The following is a 21,840-nucleotide window of genomic DNA, read 5'->3' as shown; positions in this document are numbered from 1 at the left end:
TTAAGTTTATTATTTTGTTTGTTAACAGTGTGTTTTAAAGTTTTTTTTAATTAGTTTTAAAGTTTATTTTTTTTTTCTTAACAGTAAGTTTGTTTGTTAATTTTGTTTGTTTTAAAGTTTGTTTTGTTTTTTTAATTTTGTTTGTTTGTTTTTTTATAGGTAATAACCAATCGGGTGAGGGGTTTTGGTCCAAGGTATTGGCCAAGTTTCTCGCCTTGATGGACCAAGGCCCGTATCGAGATCTCGACTCGGTTTCCTCGAAGTGGCGAAAATTGAACTCGGCCATTGATCGGTTTTGCGAGGAATATAACAAATTATATACAAGTGACCGTCGTAGCGGGTGGAACGACGAGGATGTGTTCAAAATGGCATTGGAAAAGTATAAGGAAAAGAATGGTTCCAACTTTCCTCACGTTCGCGCGTGGATGGTTGTAAAAGACGAACCAAAATATAGCCCTATTCCTAACGAGGTGGCGATGGCGAAACGCTAAAAAAGTCGGAAACGGGTAGTTTAAGCGCCGGTGGATCGGACGCGAGGTGTCACATAAACTTAAATGATGACGCCGACTATGACGAAGACGAGTATAACGTACGTGAACCGGAGCGTCCACCGGGCCGAGACAAAACAAAGAAGGAGCGGGCCAAGGGAAAAGAAAAGGAAAAGGTGGACCCGCACATGGTTGAGTTTATGGAACACCTAAAAATGTACAACGACGTCACGGCCCAAAAAACGAAGACGAAGGAGCGGGGCATCGAAGAAAAAAGTCGTGCATCGGAAGAAAAGTTAAAAGAGAAGGTCCGATTGGCGAATGAGAAAATCCAAATTTCCGATGAAAAAATTCGGCTCAAGGAATGGGAAATAATGACGATGAATGTCGAGGACGAACCCGAGCCGAAACGTTCGATGTTGAAAAAATTACAACACGACATCATGAAAAAACATCAAATTATTTAATTCTATGTTTATTTTTATTAAGTCTTTGTTTTTTTTTTTAAGTTTATGTTTTTTTTTATATTTATGTAATGTGGGTTTAATATTAATGAAAATATTTTGTTAGTATATTTGTTAAATGTAAAAAAAAAAAAAGAAGACTAAAAAAAATAAAAAAACATAAAAAGTGGTGGAGGACTATGACTAGGACCATCCTACCATGCCCTCTAGTTTTGGAGGATGGACCATCTTAGAGAGGAATGTGACGTGGCGCCTACGTGGTGGATCATCCTCCAAGGATGGTCCATCACCATACCTTGTAGTCGTACGGTATCAATTCAGCTGGTTATAGCACGGTATGATACTAGTGTTCGGTATAGTAACCGCAAAAATTTATGTTTGACAGGATATTAATACGTGTTTTACATCGTCGAAAACTGAAAAAACGTATAACGGTATTGACTCCGATGTTGTTTGGTTGGGATCGGTTCGATTTGTTACTTCCTCTTACCAAACAAACAGTTAGTATTATAGTATAGCTTATATACCGCCATGTTAAGACTAATTGTATCGGTGTTGTTTCGGATGGTATTGGTTCGATTTTCAAGGTAAATAAAAAAATAAAGTATATTACGAATGATAGATAATAATAATAAGCACGTTGTAACAATATATTTGAAATTATAAAGAGTTATATTATATTAATAAAATTTGTCATGTTCAAAAAACCATAAAAATACGGTACTGGTATCGATGTTCTTCGGACGGTATCAATTCGTCTCTCATGGCAAAGAACAGAAAAATCAACTATATTTCACTTTTATCGTAGATAAAAATAAGTATGTCAAAATGGTATATTCGAAATTTGTAAAATATTTTATTTTATTTCAAAAAAAAGGGATCCAAATAATTGCACCACAATCCTTTGTCATGGATTACGTTCCGGGAATCGGTTTTAGAACGTACTTGAATCAATGTTTCGGATGATATAGATATTGTTAATGTTGTTTTATAATATTTTTTATGTAAATGTTTAATCATCTTTCTTATTATTATGTAATGTCGTGTTATTGTTGTTATTTAACTCGCAAACTTCTAGTGTTTTCGATGCTCATTTTACATCCTTTTCACGATGCGATGCGATGCAATGCAACGTGAAGAATATCATACACATCATCAACTTAACTCGAAGAGGAGGGATTTGAAATGGATGTTGACGAGGTTATGTCTTTCAAAACGTCTACAATCATAGGATGCATGATACGAACGGGGAAATCAAATTTGAAAGTGAAGTCTAGGTTTTAGCATGTTGAAAACCTAGACTTAATTGGGTGTCTAGGTTTTAGCATGTTGAAAGCCTAGACTTGATTGGGTTTAATTTTAGTGCTTGATTTATATGTAGCTTCAAGCTTGCCTAATTTGTGACTTTGATGAGAGTGTTGTAGCCCAAGGACGCAACATAGTGGAGGAGGGGGCGGCCGAACCCCCGAACTTTTCGCTTAGTATTGGAGAGTATGTAGTTTTCGTATAGAAATTTTTTGGTATATACGTTTTCGACCCCTCGATTTTATAACTTTTTTTGGGAGTATACATTTTCGACTCTCAGTTGAAAATCTCAAGCTTCACCACTATTGTAGCACAACAACTCAACAAGGTTGTTAGCTTTTGTAAAAACCATGCTGCTTGTTAAACTGCAAGTTAAATTGTAATAAAATAAATATTAAAGTTTCCACTATCTATGCTTTGAGAATACTTCAGTATTACATATTATTATATGGTTTGATTTAAATATTCGTTTAAGTTGGGTCTTAGAAAGTGGTTGTTACCCGTCTAAATTTGGTTGAACGCCAATAAGTACACCAAATTCCTAATTATTGTGCCCAAATTTGGTTGATCACCTAGAATTACACCAAATTTATAATTAACATGCTTGAAATGCATCATTATCATATACACTTGGTTCTATCATCTATGACTTATTCTGTTAATTTATGCAAAATTAAATCTATAATACTTAGCCTACTGACATCCACATAACCATGTTTTTTTAAAGCATGGCTAACTTATATCGGCTATTTTCATACTGTAATTAGCAACAATTTGTTTCTTTACGTCGTACTTTATGCATGGAGAGTTTTTCAAAAAAAATGATTTTTATTTTTAACCCAAAGGTTTTTATCTTTTGCATTTTAACCCTTTGATTTTTTTTACTTTTAACCCAAAGTTTTTCATCTTTTACAATTTAACCCCAATATTTTTTTATCTTAAACTTTAATTCCTCATATTTTTCATCTTTTGAAAGTTTTTCATTCTAAGTTTTGCGATCAACATATCGCCAGGGGCGGACCCAAGCCCACCTTAAGGTGGGCGGGCGCACCCCCGGGGAAAAAAAAAATTAGTGCTAATTTTCGTCGAAAATCCCTTCCGCACCCCTTGGAATTTTTCGTCCGCACCCCTTGGAATTTTTCGACCGCACCATTAAAATTTTTCGTCCGCACCCCTTAGGTAAAAAGTGTTATCAATTTATATTTTAAATTTTTTTAGTAAACTTCTATTTAAAAAAAATACTACCTAAATTATATTATATAACTTTTAATACCTAACTAACTAAACCCAAATACCCATACCTTTACCCACTTATAATTCCTAACTAGTTAGCCCACTAAGTTTTAGTCCATTAACCAAACCCAACAATATTTCAAACTATAATAAAATAATTAAAGCCCAAAACCTTTAGAAATTCTCTCCCGCTCTCTCTCTCTCTCTCTCTTGCGTCCCTGCACTGCCAACGAACAACATCCCCAACGACAACAGTCCAGCAGCCGGCGACCACCGTAATACCCATACCTTTACCCACTTTATGGTTGTTTAGATGATTTTTAGGGTGATTATGTTGTTTATATATTTTTAGATTATGTTGTTTATATATTTTTAGGGTGATTACAACTTACGTTATGATTTCTAGGGCTTGAATAGTTGAAAATTAAAATTAAAATTAAATTTGAAACATTATATATGTTATGGAGCGATAAACTTATGTTATATAGAGAAAGAATTGCTTAAGAATTTTAATTTTAGATGATGTTTTGGATAGATTTTAAAAAATGAAAACCCGTAGGGCGTCGACGTTTTAATTATGTTTGTAACAAGGTTTGACACGTTTTTTATGATTACATAAATTTAGTTTGATGTTCCTTTGTTTTACATGACCCGACCCGACCCGATACGAACCGGTTTTTTTACTTATATACCTAGGGGCCTAAATTTTTTAAAAATGTTCCGCACCCCCATGAAAAAATTCCTGGGTCCGCCACTGCATATCGCAACGTGCGTGTGAGGTTTAACATTTTTTCGTATGTTTTTTTTTCTGATTTATGCAAAGTCATAGCCATCAAAAAGTGGGTGATTTGTAAAGTCACCTTGATGAACATATCAAACGACTACTTTGCAAGTTGTAGACTGCTTTACATATTTCTACGTTACATATTTCTACGTAAGATGGGTGATATTTCTACCGGTTTGGTATCGGTACCTAGGTACCTAGTATCAAATGTTCATCCTTAATGCTATCATATCGAAACAAGTATTTATTTAGTAAGAGTTCAAGTGGGTCAAGTTTTCGTGTTGTCTACGGTGGCAGATCCAGGGGTTCTTGGTCCCAAAAACCCCCTCGTTTGAAAAAAAAATGGAGAAAATTAATGAAAATCTTATATGACTTGGAAAAAAATTGTGAAAATCTATCAAAAGAAACTTTCTGAAAAAAAAAAAATGTTAAATCTGCCACCGGTTGTCTAACACTTTTCTTGTCCATTTTGTTTGAATTTCATAAACAATAGTTGTATCCAATGTTTTAAATACCGGTATGAACCGGCCGGTTATACCGGTTAAACCGGATACCAGACACGTGTTCGGTACGATAAAGGCCGGTAAAACCCAAATACGGTAAGCCTTATGTACCGCCGGTAAATCCGGTTCTACCGGTTCAAACCATTGAACCGGTTTGCATTATCTTAAAATTTGATTTTTTTTTAATTATAAAAAAATACGATATTAAGGTAATACCGACGTTCCATTGTTGGTAATTAACCTAGTGCCTTCCATTACAATATTTCATCGCTATTAAAACTATTACTCACATCATCCAATGCAATATTGTTTATAAGTAATAAAAATGCTCTTAAAAAATGTATAACATTTTACAAGAAAACAATTGTTTTTAAATAAAACCATAATCAGTTATATAAATCTTAATTGAGATTGGATTGTTTTTTAGATTAATTTGTATTTTATGAAATTATAGTGTTAACTAGTGACCGGTTGAACCGCCCGGTACAACCCGGTTCAACCGGTTAAACCATTTCAGAGCCTAACCCGGTATGAATAAAAAACCGGTTTTTAAAACATTGGTTGTATCAAATAAAATTATATTCTATATTTTAGCAAACCATGGTCTTTTGTTTAAATAGAATGACTTAGGAGGCTTCAAACACGTACTTTGGGTAACTTTTTATCCATTAATCTCATCAACATATAGACTAGTTGGAGATAAATAGAATCAACTTGACGGAGTAATACCAAAGCTATTAAAAGAAATAAATATGACAGAATAATCTTTAAATACCATGTCAAAAATTGTTATAATGTTTGACTTTTCATGTTAGAACACGATTAACACACCATTTTAGTAAGGTGGTAGAGACTTTGTGCTTCTCGAGGAGAGACTATGATTCAATTCCTGACATAGGGTAAATTTGATATAATTTAGGAGTAGTGATTATGTAACATTTGCCGTTAAAAAAAATAAAATTAACACATGTTGAAGGATGCATTTACGTGTTTGTTGCGTTATAAAAAGAAATCCCTATGTCGGCAACGGGTTAACCCGACATGTATAGTAGCATCAAAAGTTACCACCACCTTCAGTAGCTGCTTATGGTCCAACAATGGTGTACATATAACTACGTTTATATGTGAACAAACACAGGTATAATCTGCAAGGGATAAATCGAGAAGTGTCTCGACCGGGGGCTATCTCTTCTAATCTCTTCTCTCATTTACATGAGTTGTGATCTTCGTGGTTTTGATCTGCAAAACTAAACAACATTGTGCGCTCGTTACGAGAAGGAAAGGTGTGGGGTTCTTCTCGTAACCACCATCCTGCGTGAGAATGAGTAGTGTTCTTTTTATAGAGAAGGAAAACAAGTGTGTGTTAAGACTACGAGAAAGGAGATCGGTATCCTTAAACCTTTGGTGGAGTATGGTATTTATAGCCAAAGGGTTGGATAAGGAAATGGGCTGATAGGACAAGACACGTTGTCAAGGAATATACATTTGGTTCCCTCAGTTGTGGTAATCAGTGCCTGCAGAGGTGGAAGTACGATCGCACATCGTGGTTGGCTGCACGTCGCTTTTAAGCATGCACTTCTTGACTCTCTGTCATCAGCCCTTAGTGGAGGTTGGAGAAAGGTGTAATGGTGCACAGTGATTGGCCACACATCGTTGTCGTTTGTATTGTATGTCCCCTTCACGACTGCATATCGTGGGGATCGCCTGACATAGAGCCCGGCGAGTGTTGATTAGTTGTACGTTCCTTTCACCTTGTAGTGTCTGTGACCTTTGTGCTGGCATAGTTTTACGCCCACGAAAGTAGCCTGCAATGGAACGTTAGGACTAGCTCAATGATTTTAGGATTAAGTGTGGGTTGAACCATCCATATTGTGTCTTCTTCATCTTGTATTAAGGCTTTAAAACATCATGAGAAGCTTGATATAAGGGGGTTCAAGGCCGAAACCTCGGGACCACCCTCTGACTCTCATACCATTTATGGATTCATCATAATCGACGTGTATATGAATGTACATGAGAAAATCTCATATTGCGTGATCCACATAAGGTATTTTAATGAGGATTAAGCCAAACTGATATCAAACGGATCGCATATAATTATTTTTCCGTTCCTTACATTGACAAACCGAATCAATATCATCCAAACAACTTTGGTCATATTTGTTTTTTGGTTTATAATATTTTTTTTGAAAACGAAGTTGCAATTGCAATAGTGTATCTTTTTTGTATCGTAAGATACATCGAGTGTCCGTACCGGTATCGACACAATGACAAACCGAACCGATACCGTCCGAACACCATTGATACCATGTCGATATTGACCGAGCTACGTCAGTACGGTAACGGTACTATCGAAACCTGAAGAAACACAGATCTAATTAAGGAGTTAATTAGGTTGGTTTATGTTCCTATCATAGAGGTTAATCTTCTTTTGGGTATTTGAGCTCCGACTTGCTAATCTAACCTGCAAAACAGAACACCGTTACTCATTAAGAGGGGAATGTGGGGGTTTCCCTCTTAACCGGGCTCCAGCGTGAGAATAAGCGACTGCTTTTAGAGTAATTAAGTGATGAGAGTGAGAGCTGAGGGAATAGAATGTTTAACCTGAGGAATGAAGGTCTCTATTTATAGCCGGAGAGGTGTAAGAGGTTGTGGGCTGATGGGCCTTGGGCCAGAAACGGACAACACAACGGGTATGCTCTTTGCCTTGCTGGCATCGACCGCTTAGTGGCTTCTAGATGCTCGTCGGTGCTGGCGCACCTTGATTGGAGCCACGTGTCATTGTTGTCGGCCTTGTTGTCCTTCTGTCATCAGCAGACAAGTGGAGATCGTGGGACAGTTGTCCCCGTCTCTTGATTGGTGCCATGTAGGCGTCCTTGTGTACTTATCGTCAGGCGATCGTGGCGCATGATTGAACAGAGCCTGTTGGACGCTCATTGGCTCTTTTTACTGCCACTTGTACCCTGTGTACCCCTGTAGGTAGCAGCGCGCTTCCCTACTGAGTGGTTCTTGTTGGATGGCAACTAACCCGCGCGGGGCTAGTGTGCTCATTTATACCATTATTTTATGCTAAGTGTTGATATCTGAGTTTATTGTGTGCTTTTCCTCGCGCGGGATAAATCATAATGTGATGTGGGTCGCGCGAGGTAGTTGTTAACAAGTTGTTGTGCTAAGGAGTATGGTCTCTCGCGCAACCTGATCTGAGGTTTGCGCGACTTTTTGGGACCATACCCCTTCAAAACCATTACTGATATATGTTTTTATGGTTTTTATCAATGTAAAACACGTGTGTATATCTTTTTAAGCATATCATGACTTTACATTTTAGATTTTTTATTTTATTTGCTATGCCAAATGCCCGTACCATATCATAATGAACTAAAACGATGCCGACCGAATTCTCGCTGTAACACGCGAGAGAATTCTACTAGTTAATACTTTAAAGTTGTCTTCTTTACCCACTAATATCATTACTACGAGCTCAAGCCCAATAAAGTAGATAATTGATAAACTTAACAAGTATATTTCACATGATTGTGTGCTTGTTGTCTAAAAATCTTTTAACTTGTTTCATCTATAAATCCTAAACGCTAAATCTTAAATTGTATGTCTATGACATTATAGTCTAGTGGCATCTTAAGAGCGGGATAAGGCTTAGGGCCATTAGGTCCTGAGTTTGATTCCTATAAGGGGGTTTTCTTAGATTTATTGGGTTTTATCCTGAATTTGTGTAAATGCATATAGCCTAGTGGAAATGGATAGATCAGGTGATTCCGAAAAAAATCCTAAATTGTATGATATCTTTTAGGGCTAAAGAGTAATTTGGCACTTTGGATAAATAACACAAATACATAAATAAAAATTGGCCCCACATGGATTCCCACTTTATGTCTATCCACTATCAATGCATAATACTTCAGTGCTTCGCGGGCTTGGGTCCGAACAATAACTCTACCCATCATATCACCAGCCATTCTTCATCAAACCCTAACAACCGTCAGATCTTAATCCAACGGTCACCACAGCGCGTCCACCAAGGTCATCCCAAATCTATGCGACACCTAACTCACTCCCTCCTTAACAAACTCTCGCCGGTAAATCGATTAACGGAACCCTAACGGCGACCACGATCATCTCTTCCGTTCGATCAAAGGTACATACGTACATATATAATTACATATACGTACATATATACGTTTATTCTGTTATTCTATTATTCTGTTCATGTAATTTGTGTATCGATGATGTGTTTCGTATTGCTAATTGAATGTTCTGATGAAATATCTGCATGAATTTATTAAATTTGCAGAATTTACGATTGATTTGATGTAAATAATTTATGAAAAGTTGGTAGCATTGGATTAGAATGATGTGTAAGGGGAAATTGGAAGGTGAAATTGGTGAAAAGAAGTTGTACTTTTGATTTTGTGTATTGATAGTACTTATTTTTTATATTTAATAGGATGTGATTTTTTTTTAATTTATTTATTTTTAGCTTGCATTTTGTTCATGTAGTTAAATGTAGGAATCAGTTTTTTGAAGCTTAGAGCAGGTTATTATTGTCAACTTTTGAATTATAGGGTTGTTGGTGAGTCATATGACACTCAGAAGCAGAGCCGGCCCTGTGAATTCATGTACCTGTTCGAGCTCGAAAAAACGTGCCCTTAGGCCTTGTGCTCACTAAAGGTCTAAACCTAATGCCAACTGGCTAATAACTAATCTAAACCTTAAAAATAGTTTTGTAAGCGGGCCTAAGTTGGTGTTTGTATGGGTACTCCCTATTAATTTATTTATTTTTACATATACATATCGGAGTTTTTTAAAAAATAACGTGCCCTTCGAAATATCGGCCCTGGCCGGTGGTCCTCCCTGCCGACCTTAAGGGCCGGCCATGCTCAGAAGTTAAGTTGGAGGTTGTGAAATTGAACATGAGAAATAATACAGTAAGAAAAGAATGAAAGTCTACATTTGATCTACGAATTATGAGATATCTCGTCCTTTTTTCATTTGTATGTAGACTTTACACACACATAAGTGGATACGGCGACATTTAAGAGTCTTCGAATCCTGACATCCATGTATGATTTATTTCAACTTGAAAAGATTAAAAAAATATAAAATGGTAAATTATATACATATTCCTGTGGTTGCTGTGAAAAAGTTCCTACGAATGACATGTTTCTGTTGTATAAAGTGGCGAAGCTTGACGTTTTCGACAGGGGGGTCGAAAACGTATATACCAAAAAAATTCTATACAACCGGGGGGGGGGGGTCGAAAACGTATATACCCAAAAATTTCTATACGAAAACTACATATATAGCAATACTGAGCGAAAAGTTCGGGGGGTCGGGCGCCCCTCCCGGCCCCTTCAAAGCTGCGCCAATGGTTGTATTAACAATGATGAAGTTTTCTTACAAGGGTTCATTTTGTTGCTTGTTGATGAAGTTGTTTGTCAATGATTGAATAAGTCCCCTTCATGTTGCTTGAATAGGTAGGGACCGCTTGGTGTTTGCCTAAGCGGGCTCTAAATAAGGATTTCTTGAACACTTGTTGGGTACGTGAGAGGAAAGAGTGTGAAGGCTAATACTGCAGATTCCTATATTTTAATCTGGTTGAATAAGTAGGTGTCGTGTCATGTGGTTTGGTAACCAACAAGTACATTTTAATGCAGGCGTTGTTTTTTTAAGGAACAAATGTTAGTTTTTAACAGAGCGTGGGTTTCATCAACTTTAACAGATATAAGTTAGGTATGCTGGACTTAATCGGGTTTGTTCACATATAACCGAACAGGTCACGGGTCAATGTTTGGCAGTTTGGGTTGGTTCAATTGTCGGTTTTTGTTTCATTATGTGCATTGAAATTTTCGAAATAGCAGAACTTTTGCTTTGGTAATCTTTACATCATGATATTTAGTTCGTATTTGATCAGTATCAATTTCTCTTTTGTTACAGAAAAAAGCTGTTTATGAAGTTTTCAGCTATAAAAAGATGGAGAAACATAACGGAATATCGGTAAAACATTCATACAAGTGTGCTTTGACATGGACGTTGGGCTAATGAGTGTAGAACACAATAGCATGGGGCAACACGGTGTTGACTTTGACCGATTTGGCGAGTTCAACAACGGACCAGATTCAGCTGGAGTTTCCCCACCACAAAACAAAATTAGCGAAACAGACCCACATGTCGGTTTGGAATTCGCTTATGTGGACGCTGCAAAATCTTTTTACAACGAGTACGCTAAACGGTCCGGATTCACCACATTAGTCAATCAAAACACCGGACCCACATCTGACGCAACGTTTGAGTTTTTATGTTCAGCCTCTGGTGATAGCTGCAATGCAATGCTTAGAATCGAGTCAAAAAGTCAAAATAGCTGGGTGGTTACAAAGTTCATCAAGGAACACAACCACCCACTTACGAACATTACGAGTACTCGTAAAATAATAAATCACCATAGACAAAAACGACATTTTCCGAGTGCGACAAAGAATAATACATCTGAAAGTTACCCTAATGGAGTTATGTATCTCTCTAGGAGTGCTTCTATGGAATCAAACCCCGGGGCCCACATTTCAGATTCGGTAACTAATTCAGTTAGACACGCAACTAGTAAAAGGTCATTAGGTAGAGACGCGCAGAATCTTCTAGATTATTTCCGCAAAATGCAAGCTGAAAACCCGGGTTTTTACTACGCAATACAACTAGACGATGATAACCGTATGGCTAATGTGTTTTGGGCTGATGCTAGATCAAGAACCGCTTATAGTCATTTCGGTGATACGGTCACACTCGATACAATGTACAGAGTGAAACGATACAAGGTCCCGTTTGCTCCTTTTACCGGGGTCAACCATCATGGTCAAACGATTTTATTCGGCTGTGCACTGCTTCTAGATGAATCTGAGTGTACATTCACATGGCTTTTTAAAACTTTTCTTGCTGCCATGAATGATCGTGCACCCGTTTCTATAATCACCGAACCCGAGAAATCAATACAAGCTGCGGTTTCGCACGTTTTCCCAGGAACGCGTCATTGCTTTAACAAGTGGGATGTGTTACGAGAAGGTCACAAAAGGTTGGCGTATGTTTGTCACATGCATCCTAATTTTCAGGTCGAGTTGTATAACTGTATTAATTCGACAGACACGGTTGATGAGTTTGAAACAACGTGGGATTTCATTCTTGATAGATACGATCTTAAAAGGAATGATTGGTTGCAGTTGTTATACTCCATGCGACAACAGTGGGTCCCGGCATATTTCCGTGATACATTTTTTGCTGGAATTATATTAAATCAGAGTTTTGAGAGCTCGTTTTTTGACGGTTATTTAAACGAACTCACTACCGTGCCTTTATTCTTTAGACAGTATGAACGCGCTTTAGAAAACTCATTTGATAAGGAAATAGAAGCGGATTTCGATACGATATCCACAACGCCAGCGTTGAGAACACCATCACCAATGGAGAAACAAGCAGCGAGTTTATACACAAAAACAATATTTACGAAGTTTCAAGAAGAATTAGTCGAAACGTTTGTGTATACAGCAAATAGGATTGATGGTGATGGTACTGTAAGCACATTCAGGGTTGCAAAATTTGAAGATGATCAAAAAGCGTATATTGTTACGTTAAACGCTGGAGAACTAAGAGCACATTGCAGTTGCCAAATGTTCGAGTATTCGGGAATCCTTTGTAGACATATTTTAACCGTTTTTACGGTAACGAACATACTCACATTGCCATCTCATTACATTCTAAAAAGATGGACAAAGAATGCAAAAAGTAATATATCATTAGATTTATACGTTAACGGACCCGAGTCGGTAAACACTCGTTACAATCATTTAATACGGGAAGCTATTAAATTTGCTGAAGAAGGGGCGGTTGCTCCTAATACATTTACGGTTGCAATGACGGCACTTAGAGAGGGTGTGAAGAATGTGTCGGCTGCAAAAACGAACGTGGCAAATTTTGCACCGACACCTAGTTCACGGGTCAATGTGATCGGGTATGATAACCGTAAGCCCGGTTCTTCTGCCCCTGATACGACACCTTTACTGTGGCCTCGCCAGGATGAAGTAACAAGACGGTTTAATCTTAATGACGTTGGGCTTCTTGGCCCACTGGGCCCACCTGCTACTGACTTGAATCTCCCGCGTATGGCCCCGGTATCTTTGCGCCGTGACGATGGACATCCTGACAACATGGTATGATGTTTTTCTTGTGGTTGCTATTTCAAGTCTTCAACTCGTTTACTTGAAAATGTTTCAATGTGTTTTTTTTTCTGATCTCCAGTGGGTCAAACAGCTAGAATTTAAATACTGAGGGGCTGTTTGACAACTTCTGAATGGTTAAGTGTTGAACCAGTAAGAGGTAAGAGGTCTGAATCATTAAGTGCTGAACCAGTAAGAGGTCTGAACCATTAAGAGTCAGTATAATGCTTAACCGTTCAGAGACAAATGTCTGACCAATTCAGATTAGAGGTCTTAACCATTCAGACTCGGTATAATACTTAACCATTCAGAGGGTGAATGTCTGAACCATTCAGACATCTGCTCGGGAAACAAACAGTCTGAACTATTAAGTGCTGAACAAGTAAGAGGTCTGAAACTATTAAGAGCTAAACAAACAACACCTGAGTTATTTAGGAAACAGGTGGATTGGGTCAAAAGCTGCCCGAAGTGTTTTGAAATGCTTGATAGTTAAAATCTCGGAAATCACTTTATTGAAAAATTCCAATCATCATTTTAACCATATAGTTTATATGAACTTTTTTACCGTATCAAGTTCTTATAAATTAGAAAAATGGACCAAGAAGTCTCTGTGTATACTAGTTGTGACATGTTATCCAGCCCACCTACTTTGGTTCGGGTTAACAAACCAGCCAGGTAAAAAAACTGTAGTAAAAAGGATATGATTAAATAAGTTGAAAGTCGCCCAAAGTTTATTTTTAATGCATAAAACCTTCTAAATCAGTTTTTAGAAAAATTCAGATTATTATAATCAGTGTTGTTAGAATCGTTAGGCGCTAGTCGGCCGGTGGGGTACGGATTGGCAATTAATCGGATTAAGATTTTTATTGTAATCTTCAGTTATATATACGCACACATTTTAATGTGTAATTTTTTTAGCAAGACAAGTTTTAACTCCTCATCTGCTCATTTTTTTAAATAGACAAGTTTAATCACCGGAATTTACAAAGGTTTGACCGGAATTTGGCCGGTAATTGGCCGGAACCACTGATTTTTGGCCGACTAGGACTCCCGAGGGCCGCCGTTGACCGTCTAGCGATTAATTGGCCTATTAGATGAAAATTACTCGGTTAACCTCCGACTAGCGATTAATCGGAGGCTAGCCAGGATTTTTTACAACCATGATTATAATATAATATTTGTAATCATATCTTCCACGTAAATTGTTTATAAAAGAACTAAAGCTTTTGTACAGAAAATTATTGTTTTGACCCGTTACTTAACCCGTCGATTTGGCATCTCTACTTCTGTTGCATATTATTTTCATTTTATGTATCATTGTATTCTTTATCTGTCACACAGGTGATTCTTCCTTGTCTTAAGTCAATGACGTGGGTAATGGAAAATAGAAATTTGCCTCCAGCAAACAGGGTAGCCGTCATAAACCTAAAGGTATGCATTTCATGCTATTTTTTTTAGAGTTAATTACATAGTTAGTCCCTGTGGTTTGTACAAAATAACATACTTAGGTACTAATAGTTTAAAATCACCTTCTAGGGTATTATCTTTTCATTTTGTAACATTTAGAGGTATTAACTTCTAGGGTATTAGCATAGTTAGTCCCTGTGGTTTGCACAAAATAACATACTTAGGTACTAATAGAATGTGATTTTAAACCTACAAATAACGTTAATACCTTCAAACGTTACAAAATGAAACGTTAATACCCTAGAATGTGATTTTATACTATTAGTACCTAAGTATGTTAATTTGTGCAAACCACAGGGACTAACTATGTAATTAACTCATTTTTTTATGTTATGTATTCTTTACTATGTAGTTTATTATCTTATTTGATGATCTCTGATATGTAAGTTTTGGTATTTATAGTTACAAGATTATAAAAGAACACCAGCAAGTGAATCTGAGGTTAAGTTTCAGCTTTCAACAGTTACATTAGAGCCGATGTTGAGGTCAATGGCTTACATTAATGACCAGCTTTCTGCCCCTGCTAATAAGGTTGCTGTCATTAATTTGAAGGTACAACATAAAGAAAAAATTGGTTTTTAATAAACCAACCTTTGTCCCATTGGTAAATAATAATCTTACCTACGTAATGGGTATACAATAATCCTACCTATCAACATGTTGGTACTCAATGTACTTCCGTTAATTTTTTTTTAACTGAAGTTAATTTTTAAGTTTTATTTATTACACAAAAAGTCCCTGTAGTTGTAATTTACTAGTTTTAACTATTTTATAAAACAAAAAAACCTCAAGGGACTGTAATTTACTAGTTTTTACTAGTTTTAAAATAGTTAATTACATAGTTAGTCCCTATGGTTTGCACAAAATAACATACTTAGGTACTAATAGTTTAAAATCACCTTCTAGGGTATTAATTTTTCATTTTGTAACGTTTGTAGGTATTAGCTTATAGGGTATTAACATAGTTAGTCCCTGTGGTTTGCACAAAATAACATATTTAGGTACTAATAGAATGTGATTTTAAACCTACAAATAACGCTAATACCTCCAAACGTTACAAAATGAAAAGTTAATACCCTATAATGTGATTTCAAACTATTAGTACCTAAGTATGTTACTTTGTGCAAACCACAGGGACTAACTATGTAATTAACTCTAGTTAAAACTAGTAAATTACAACTACAGGGACTGTTTGTGTAATAAATAAAACTTAAAAACTAACTTCAGTTAAAAAAAATTAACGGAAGTTCATTGAGTACCAACATGTTGATAGGTAGGATTATTGTATACCAATTACGTAGGTAAGATTATTATTTACCAATGGGACAAAGGTTGGTTTATTAAAAACCAATTTTCCTATGAATATTTATTTCCATCAAAATATGATTACAAGTGTCCAGCTATTGTAGTTGGGATTTTAGCATAAGTTTTTTGTGTTCGTATTATAGTCCATGTTGATATAGTTGTTCATAAATATTAGAGGTGGCAAAATGGGTGGAGGCGTGACGTGTAACAGGTCAAAACGGGTGAACTTTTCATACGAGGTGGGTCGGTTGGGTTGGGTTGACAACACTTTTGTCCATAATTTGTATTTTCTTTAGAAATAACTAGTGTCAAATTCGTTAACATAATTACATTATTTGACTAATAGTTTACTATTTTGGATAAAATGATTTAGGAGGTTTCACGCTTCAAAATATACGTCTGGCGATTTTTGGTCTGTTTCCCTTCAAGCCATTTTTTTCCTTTACGTGTTTGACTCTAGGGGTGTGAATTTCTGACACGACACGAACCTAACACAAAATTTGCGAGCTTAGGTTTTTCTCTAAATGGGTTCAGGTCAATTTCTGGTTGAACCCGCGAACCTGTTTAGCTAAACGGGTTCAGTTCGTGTAACCCCATCGGGTTGGCGAGTGGACCCATTTAACCCATTTAATCATGTATATTATATTTTATTTTCTTAGATTATGTTTGATGTCATAAATTAAATTGGGTGGGTGTTTTATGCCATAATTATAACTTAAAAAGAGAAATTGACATTAAATTTTACGATTAAAATGTAATTGTATTAGATACATTTTTTTTTGGAAATTTTTAATTTTAATATATTATTTTGCAAAAAAAAAAAAAAAAAAAAAATTTGGGTTGAACGGGTCGTGTTCAGGTCAACCACGAATATTCAGGTCATGTTCGGGTTCATATGTATGACACAATTTTCAGGTTGGACCGTGTTCGGGTTCATCTAAAATTTCCGGGTTCAGGTTGGGCTGAACCAACCAACCCACGAACACAACCCATTTAGCACCCCTATAATTGACTCGTCAGAAACAAAAACATAACCGGCCCATTCATACAAAAATGGGCCAAAATTGCCACCTCTAAGATTATGAACTCATAGATAGCATGCCAACAAGATTAGAAGCTCAGATTATATATCTTAATACTCACCGTTAAACTAATCGAGTGATGTGTTTCCAGCTTCAAGATACAGAGACTACTTCAGGAGAATCTGAGGTGAAATTTCAGGTGTCTAGAGACACATTAGGTGCCATGATGAGATCAATGGCTTATATCCGGGAACAGCTCTCAAATGCAGTAAGTTTCGTATAATCTATTTGATTAAAACCAATTTGTGTTCATCTCTTGGAAATTAGACTTCCAGTGTATGTTTTATAATCTCTAGTAGAGGTAGCAACGATACAGGTTGGGTTCGGGTCAAAATATACCGAGGTGGGTTGGGTTGACCCACACACATGTTAATCATTATTAAAAAAACAATATTATTTAAATATTTAAATTAAACAGTTCACGAGGTTGTGTGCATTAAAAGACCTTAGGCGACTGTTGTTGTTTGACACGCTCCCACTTTTTTTAATTTTTATTTGACCCATGCAAGATTGAACACAACTCAACTTGGCCATTAACGTTTAAGTGAATTGAATTACCATCTTTAATCTCTTCTTTTTGATGTTTTGTTATTGTATTTGTTAGCAGTTGTTCTATTTTCTTAGACTGGCCAAAAAGGCGTAAAATCATTTGTTTTTTTATTTTTATACTTTCCTAGACCATAGATATATTTACCGCTAGGCTAGCTATACAGTCTGACTCCTCAAATTATACATTATAAATTATCAACTTTTTTGTGCATTAGAAGTTGTACATTATGTTTGAGGAGTTTTCCAAAAAAAAAGTTGATTTTATACATTTAGTCCAAAAGCATTTGATGTATAACTTTTAACCCAAAACTATTTGGGTTATAACTTTTAACCCAAACTTTTTATCTTTTCAGTTTAAAATAATTTTTTTACTTTCAACTTTTATTAGACAAATAGTTAATTATGATTAGTTAGAGGGTGTAGATGTAAATATATTCCTTATATATTCCTGTAACCTATTCTGATTATACAACAATTGAATACAATACGTATTTACCAAGTTTATCTACTTTCGTCTCCTGTACTTTTCATATTCCTCAAATTTTTCATTTTACGTTTCGTTCTAAATTTTGCAAGTTAACACGGCGAAACGTGCGTGTGTAGTTCAACATTTTTACGCTTCGTTCTAAGTTTTGCGAGTTAATAAGATGCAATGTACATCTGTAGTTCAACATTTTACGTCGTCTATTTTTTTCATGTTTGACAAGTTCGTGTGCGGGTCCTAAATCGACTTAGTTATTATTTTCTATGTTTTACGTTTCAGTCTAATTTTTTCGCCGCAAATTCAGTGTTGGTGGTCTCTGGCAATGGTATGATATTGATGCTATTTGACACGGTTTTAGGCCCCCCGCCGCAACGCTGGGGTGTTTTTTCAAAGAAAAAAATGGTTATGCATATTGTTGTTGTAACCTTGGCTTTGGGGGTTTTTTAAAAAAAATGATTTTTTTACTTTTCACCCAAAAATATTTCATAAATTGCTTTTAACCTAAAACTATTTGTTTTTTCTTACTTTTAACCCAAAACTTTTTATCTTTTGCAATCTATCCTCACAATTTTTTTTACTTACAACTTTGGTCCTTTATAGTTTTCGTTTTCCGCAAATTTTTCGCTTTATACTTCGTTCTAAATTTTGTGACTTAACACATCGCAACGTGCGTCTTTGGTTTAACGTTTTTACGTTTTGTTCTAAATTTTGCGAGTTGACACGACGCAACGTGCGTGTGTGGGTGAACGTTTTTACATCGTCTATTTTTTCCCGTTTGACAGGTTCAACATAACGTGCGGGTCCTAAATCGACTTAGTTATAACTAAAGAATCCCCGCCGCATTGCGGCGGGTCGTAATTCTAGTTTTTTTAAAATATTACATAATGTTAAATTTAGACTCCTTGTAAGATACCAAGATATGATACTAATTCTGCTAATCATTACATTGATACAAACAGGGTTTAAATCTACCCATGCTTCGTGTCGGGAATAAATTACGGTTTAGGTCGTGTTTGATTTATATTAATCACTTTAAAAACTGTTATAGAAAAATACTATTTAGATTAGTTTGATTTTATTATTAGCTTTAATTTTGTTGTGGAAAAAAAGAGTGAATTTCAAGTTTTGCCCTTTATCTTTAGGCCACTTTGCAAGTTTTGTCCTTTATGTTTAAATTTGATGAGTTTTGTCCTTTATGTTTAAAAATCAAGCACGTTTTGTCCTTTATGCTTGATTTTTAAGGACAAAACGTGCTTGATTTTTTAAACATAAAGGACAAAACGTGTTCGATTTTTAAACATAAAGGGTAAAACGTGCTTGATTTTTAAACATAAAGGACAAAACTCGTCAAATTTAAACATAAAGGACAAAACTTGCAAAGTGGCCTAAAGATAAAGGACAAAACTTGAAATTCACTCGAAAAAAAAATTTGCATGATTAATTTTCAATTGATCTATATTTTTGCTTTATTTTTGTTACTAAGAAAAGTTTTATGATATATATGCATAGATTAAGGTACAAAAGTTCTTGCACAATAAGAAAGATATAAACATCGATCATGTAACAAATCAAATCCAATATATTCATTCAACAAGACAAATAGAAGTTCATTCATGCATATTACATCGCTTGTGTTTCAAAATCATTTAGTTAGTTACTCTTTTAACTATTAATAAAACATGCTCCCTCAAAAACTCATGCTAAAATACGGGTAATAAGATGAATCTATTTTGCAGGCTGAATCGCCATCTGAGATTCTATCGAAGAGACCAAGAAAATAGAGTAACGGCCCACCCATAATGCCAGCAAGAAGACATTAAGGGTTTTGTTTTACAGGTAAGTTAGTTGTTGATTACATATTGTTCTGCTGAAGAGCTTTGAGATAGAAAAGGAAGGTGTTGTAGGTTATTGCCCATGAATGGAACTTTTGTTTATCATCGTCATTGCTGCTGTGATCTGTTGTATATACCTTTTGACAGTATCGATGTTGAGTCATTGTTGATAATAGTATTTTCTTCATGTTTCTTGTGGGTTTCGAAACCAAATTGTTTCGTTTTTTTTTATTAAAAATTCTGAAGCTGCTCCAAGACTTCAATTGTATATTAGCAGTCATCAAAGAAACCTAGAAAATTACCTCAGTGAGCTTTTTACCTTCTTTTTTCTCTTCTCTAAAGAAAAAATGGATTTTAATACTAGAGGTGTTTGGCCAATATTGATCCTGCTTTCAAATATTGTCATTAATAGTCCCAACTTCTAAATATTTTTTTTCTTACCGGGCCTCTGTTAAGTTTTTTTTTTCTTTTTCCAAATTTCGAACTGATGTTTTATGGCTTTTGATCAGAATTATGATACGAGTCGATTAATGTAAAACTTACCTTGAACGGTGCTTCAATTCGGGTGTTTAATCTTCCAATTAATAAAAACTAGGTTGTTCCCATCGCGCATTGCGGCGGGGAACTGACCTTTTTTGCAAAATAAAAATGATTAATGTTGAAAGTTTAGCTTACTTGTTTGAGTGATCGATTTAAGTCACAAAAGTAACAAGCATGCTCTTGTATTAAAGAAACTTTGTTTAGCCTAGGTATAATAGGATGTGTGTTAGATGCATATTGTGGAATTAATTAAATGGAATCCTAGTTATAGTCTAATAAGATAGATTAGCTATAAAGGTAGAGAATCCTTTACACAGTGGCGAAGCTTGAAATTTTTTACGCGAGAGGGGGGGGGGGGGGTTGAAAACGTATATATCCAAAAATTTCTATAGAACCGGGGGTTCAGAAACGTATATACCCAAAAATTTCTATACGAAGACTACATATATATAACACTACTGGCCGAAAAGTTCGGGGGGTCGGGCGCCCCTCCCGGCCCCTTCAAAGCATCGCCCCTGCCTGTACATTAATCCAGAAGTGTGAGAAGTGTATTATAACACTATATAACACCATATAAACACCGTATAACAGTATGTAACACCATATAACACCATACAACACTATGTAACACTATATAACATTATATAACAAATATAACACTATATTTTGTCTGATAACATGTCTATGATAGATGTATAGTGTTATATTTGTTATATAATGTTATATAGTGTTACATGGTGTTATATGGTGTTACATAGTATTATACAGTGTTTTAGTGTTTATATGGTGCTATATAGTGTTATATATAGTGTTATAATACAATTCTCACACTTCTCACACTTCTGAATTAATGTACACTATCCCTACCCTAGCTATAAATACCCTGTTTAATCGGTAGGGGTTTCTGTAATCAAGTTTTGAGAGTTTCTTGATAATTAAAGTTTGGGTGATTAGCCAATTTTGGTTTCCTTTTATACGAATTATTCTTCTTGTATACCTACGTACAAGGAGTAGTCAGCTCTCAGAACAGGGATCGCCGGAATTGCAGGGGTTGCTAGAATTTGAAATAGTTGTGTCTCCTGTGCGTGATTGTGATACATGAAGGTCTTCAATCGGTTCGGGCACTAGTGATTGAAAATTAGAGACCAACAAGCAACAGTGGTTAACTTTGACATCGCTTATGGATCAACCGACAATGACCAAACTAGCCCTGAAGTTTTATAGATATTATTTTTAGCCCTATCATATTTTCAAGTTTTTAATTATTAACATTATTATTGTTATTATTATTACAAGCCATCTTGATCTGATTACACGTACTGACGTACACATAAAAAATACTTTAATCTTTTAATAAAAGAGAGGGATTATACAAGATTTGTAGGATATAAACATATTAAAAAGTAAAATTGATGTAAACTTGGAAATTTACAATAAACGAAAAGTGCTATCAAATAATGTGGACTTAGGCTAAAGGGTGTGGGGGGCATGGGTTGGGTCATCAATGCCACACAAGACCATTAATGGATTGCTACACCACCCTTTGTCTCATCCATCATGGTTGGCATGGATTAAATTATGGCAACCA

At 35.7% G+C, this 21,840-nt stretch overlaps 1 protein-coding gene across 1 annotated transcript; it reads left to right on the top strand.

The window, feature by feature from the left end:
- Positions 1-8,696: 8,696 nt before the first annotated feature.
- Positions 8,697-19,903, top strand: LOC110930901 (protein FAR1-RELATED SEQUENCE 3). The gene is made up of 6 exons (XM_022174295.2): positions 8,697-8,930; positions 10,730-12,987; positions 14,335-14,424; positions 14,863-15,012; positions 16,939-17,055; positions 19,617-19,903. Exons 2-6 carry the CDS (start codon positions 10,819-10,821, stop codon positions 19,659-19,661), a joined length of 2,571 nt encoding a protein of 856 aa, XP_022029987.1. The 5' UTR covers positions 8,697-8,930; positions 10,730-10,818; the 3' UTR covers positions 19,662-19,903.
- The last annotated feature ends 1,937 nt before the right edge of the window (positions 19,904-21,840 follow it).

This window comes from Helianthus annuus, chromosome 3 (assembly GCF_002127325.2).
Source record: "Helianthus annuus cultivar XRQ/B chromosome 3, HanXRQr2.0-SUNRISE, whole genome shotgun sequence".
Classification (NCBI taxonomy): Eukaryota; Viridiplantae; Streptophyta; class Magnoliopsida; order Asterales; family Asteraceae; genus Helianthus; species Helianthus annuus.
The sequence above is the reverse complement of the archived record's forward strand: the minus strand, read 5'-3'. Positions and strand labels throughout refer to the sequence as shown.

Bases quoted from the DNA above. Each gene is read 5' to 3' on its own strand.
- LOC110930901 (XM_022174295.2), top strand. From the start codon at position 10,819: ATGGACGTTGGGCTAATGAGTGTAGAACACAATAGCATGGGGCAACAC. The intron at 14,425-14,862 runs GTATGCATTTCA...TGGTATTTATAG, and splicing joins TAGCCGTCATAAACCTAAAG to TTACAAGATTATAAAAGAAC. The intron at 17,056-19,616 runs GTAAGTTTCGTA...TCTATTTTGCAG, and splicing joins GGGAACAGCTCTCAAATGCA to GCTGAATCGCCATCTGAGAT.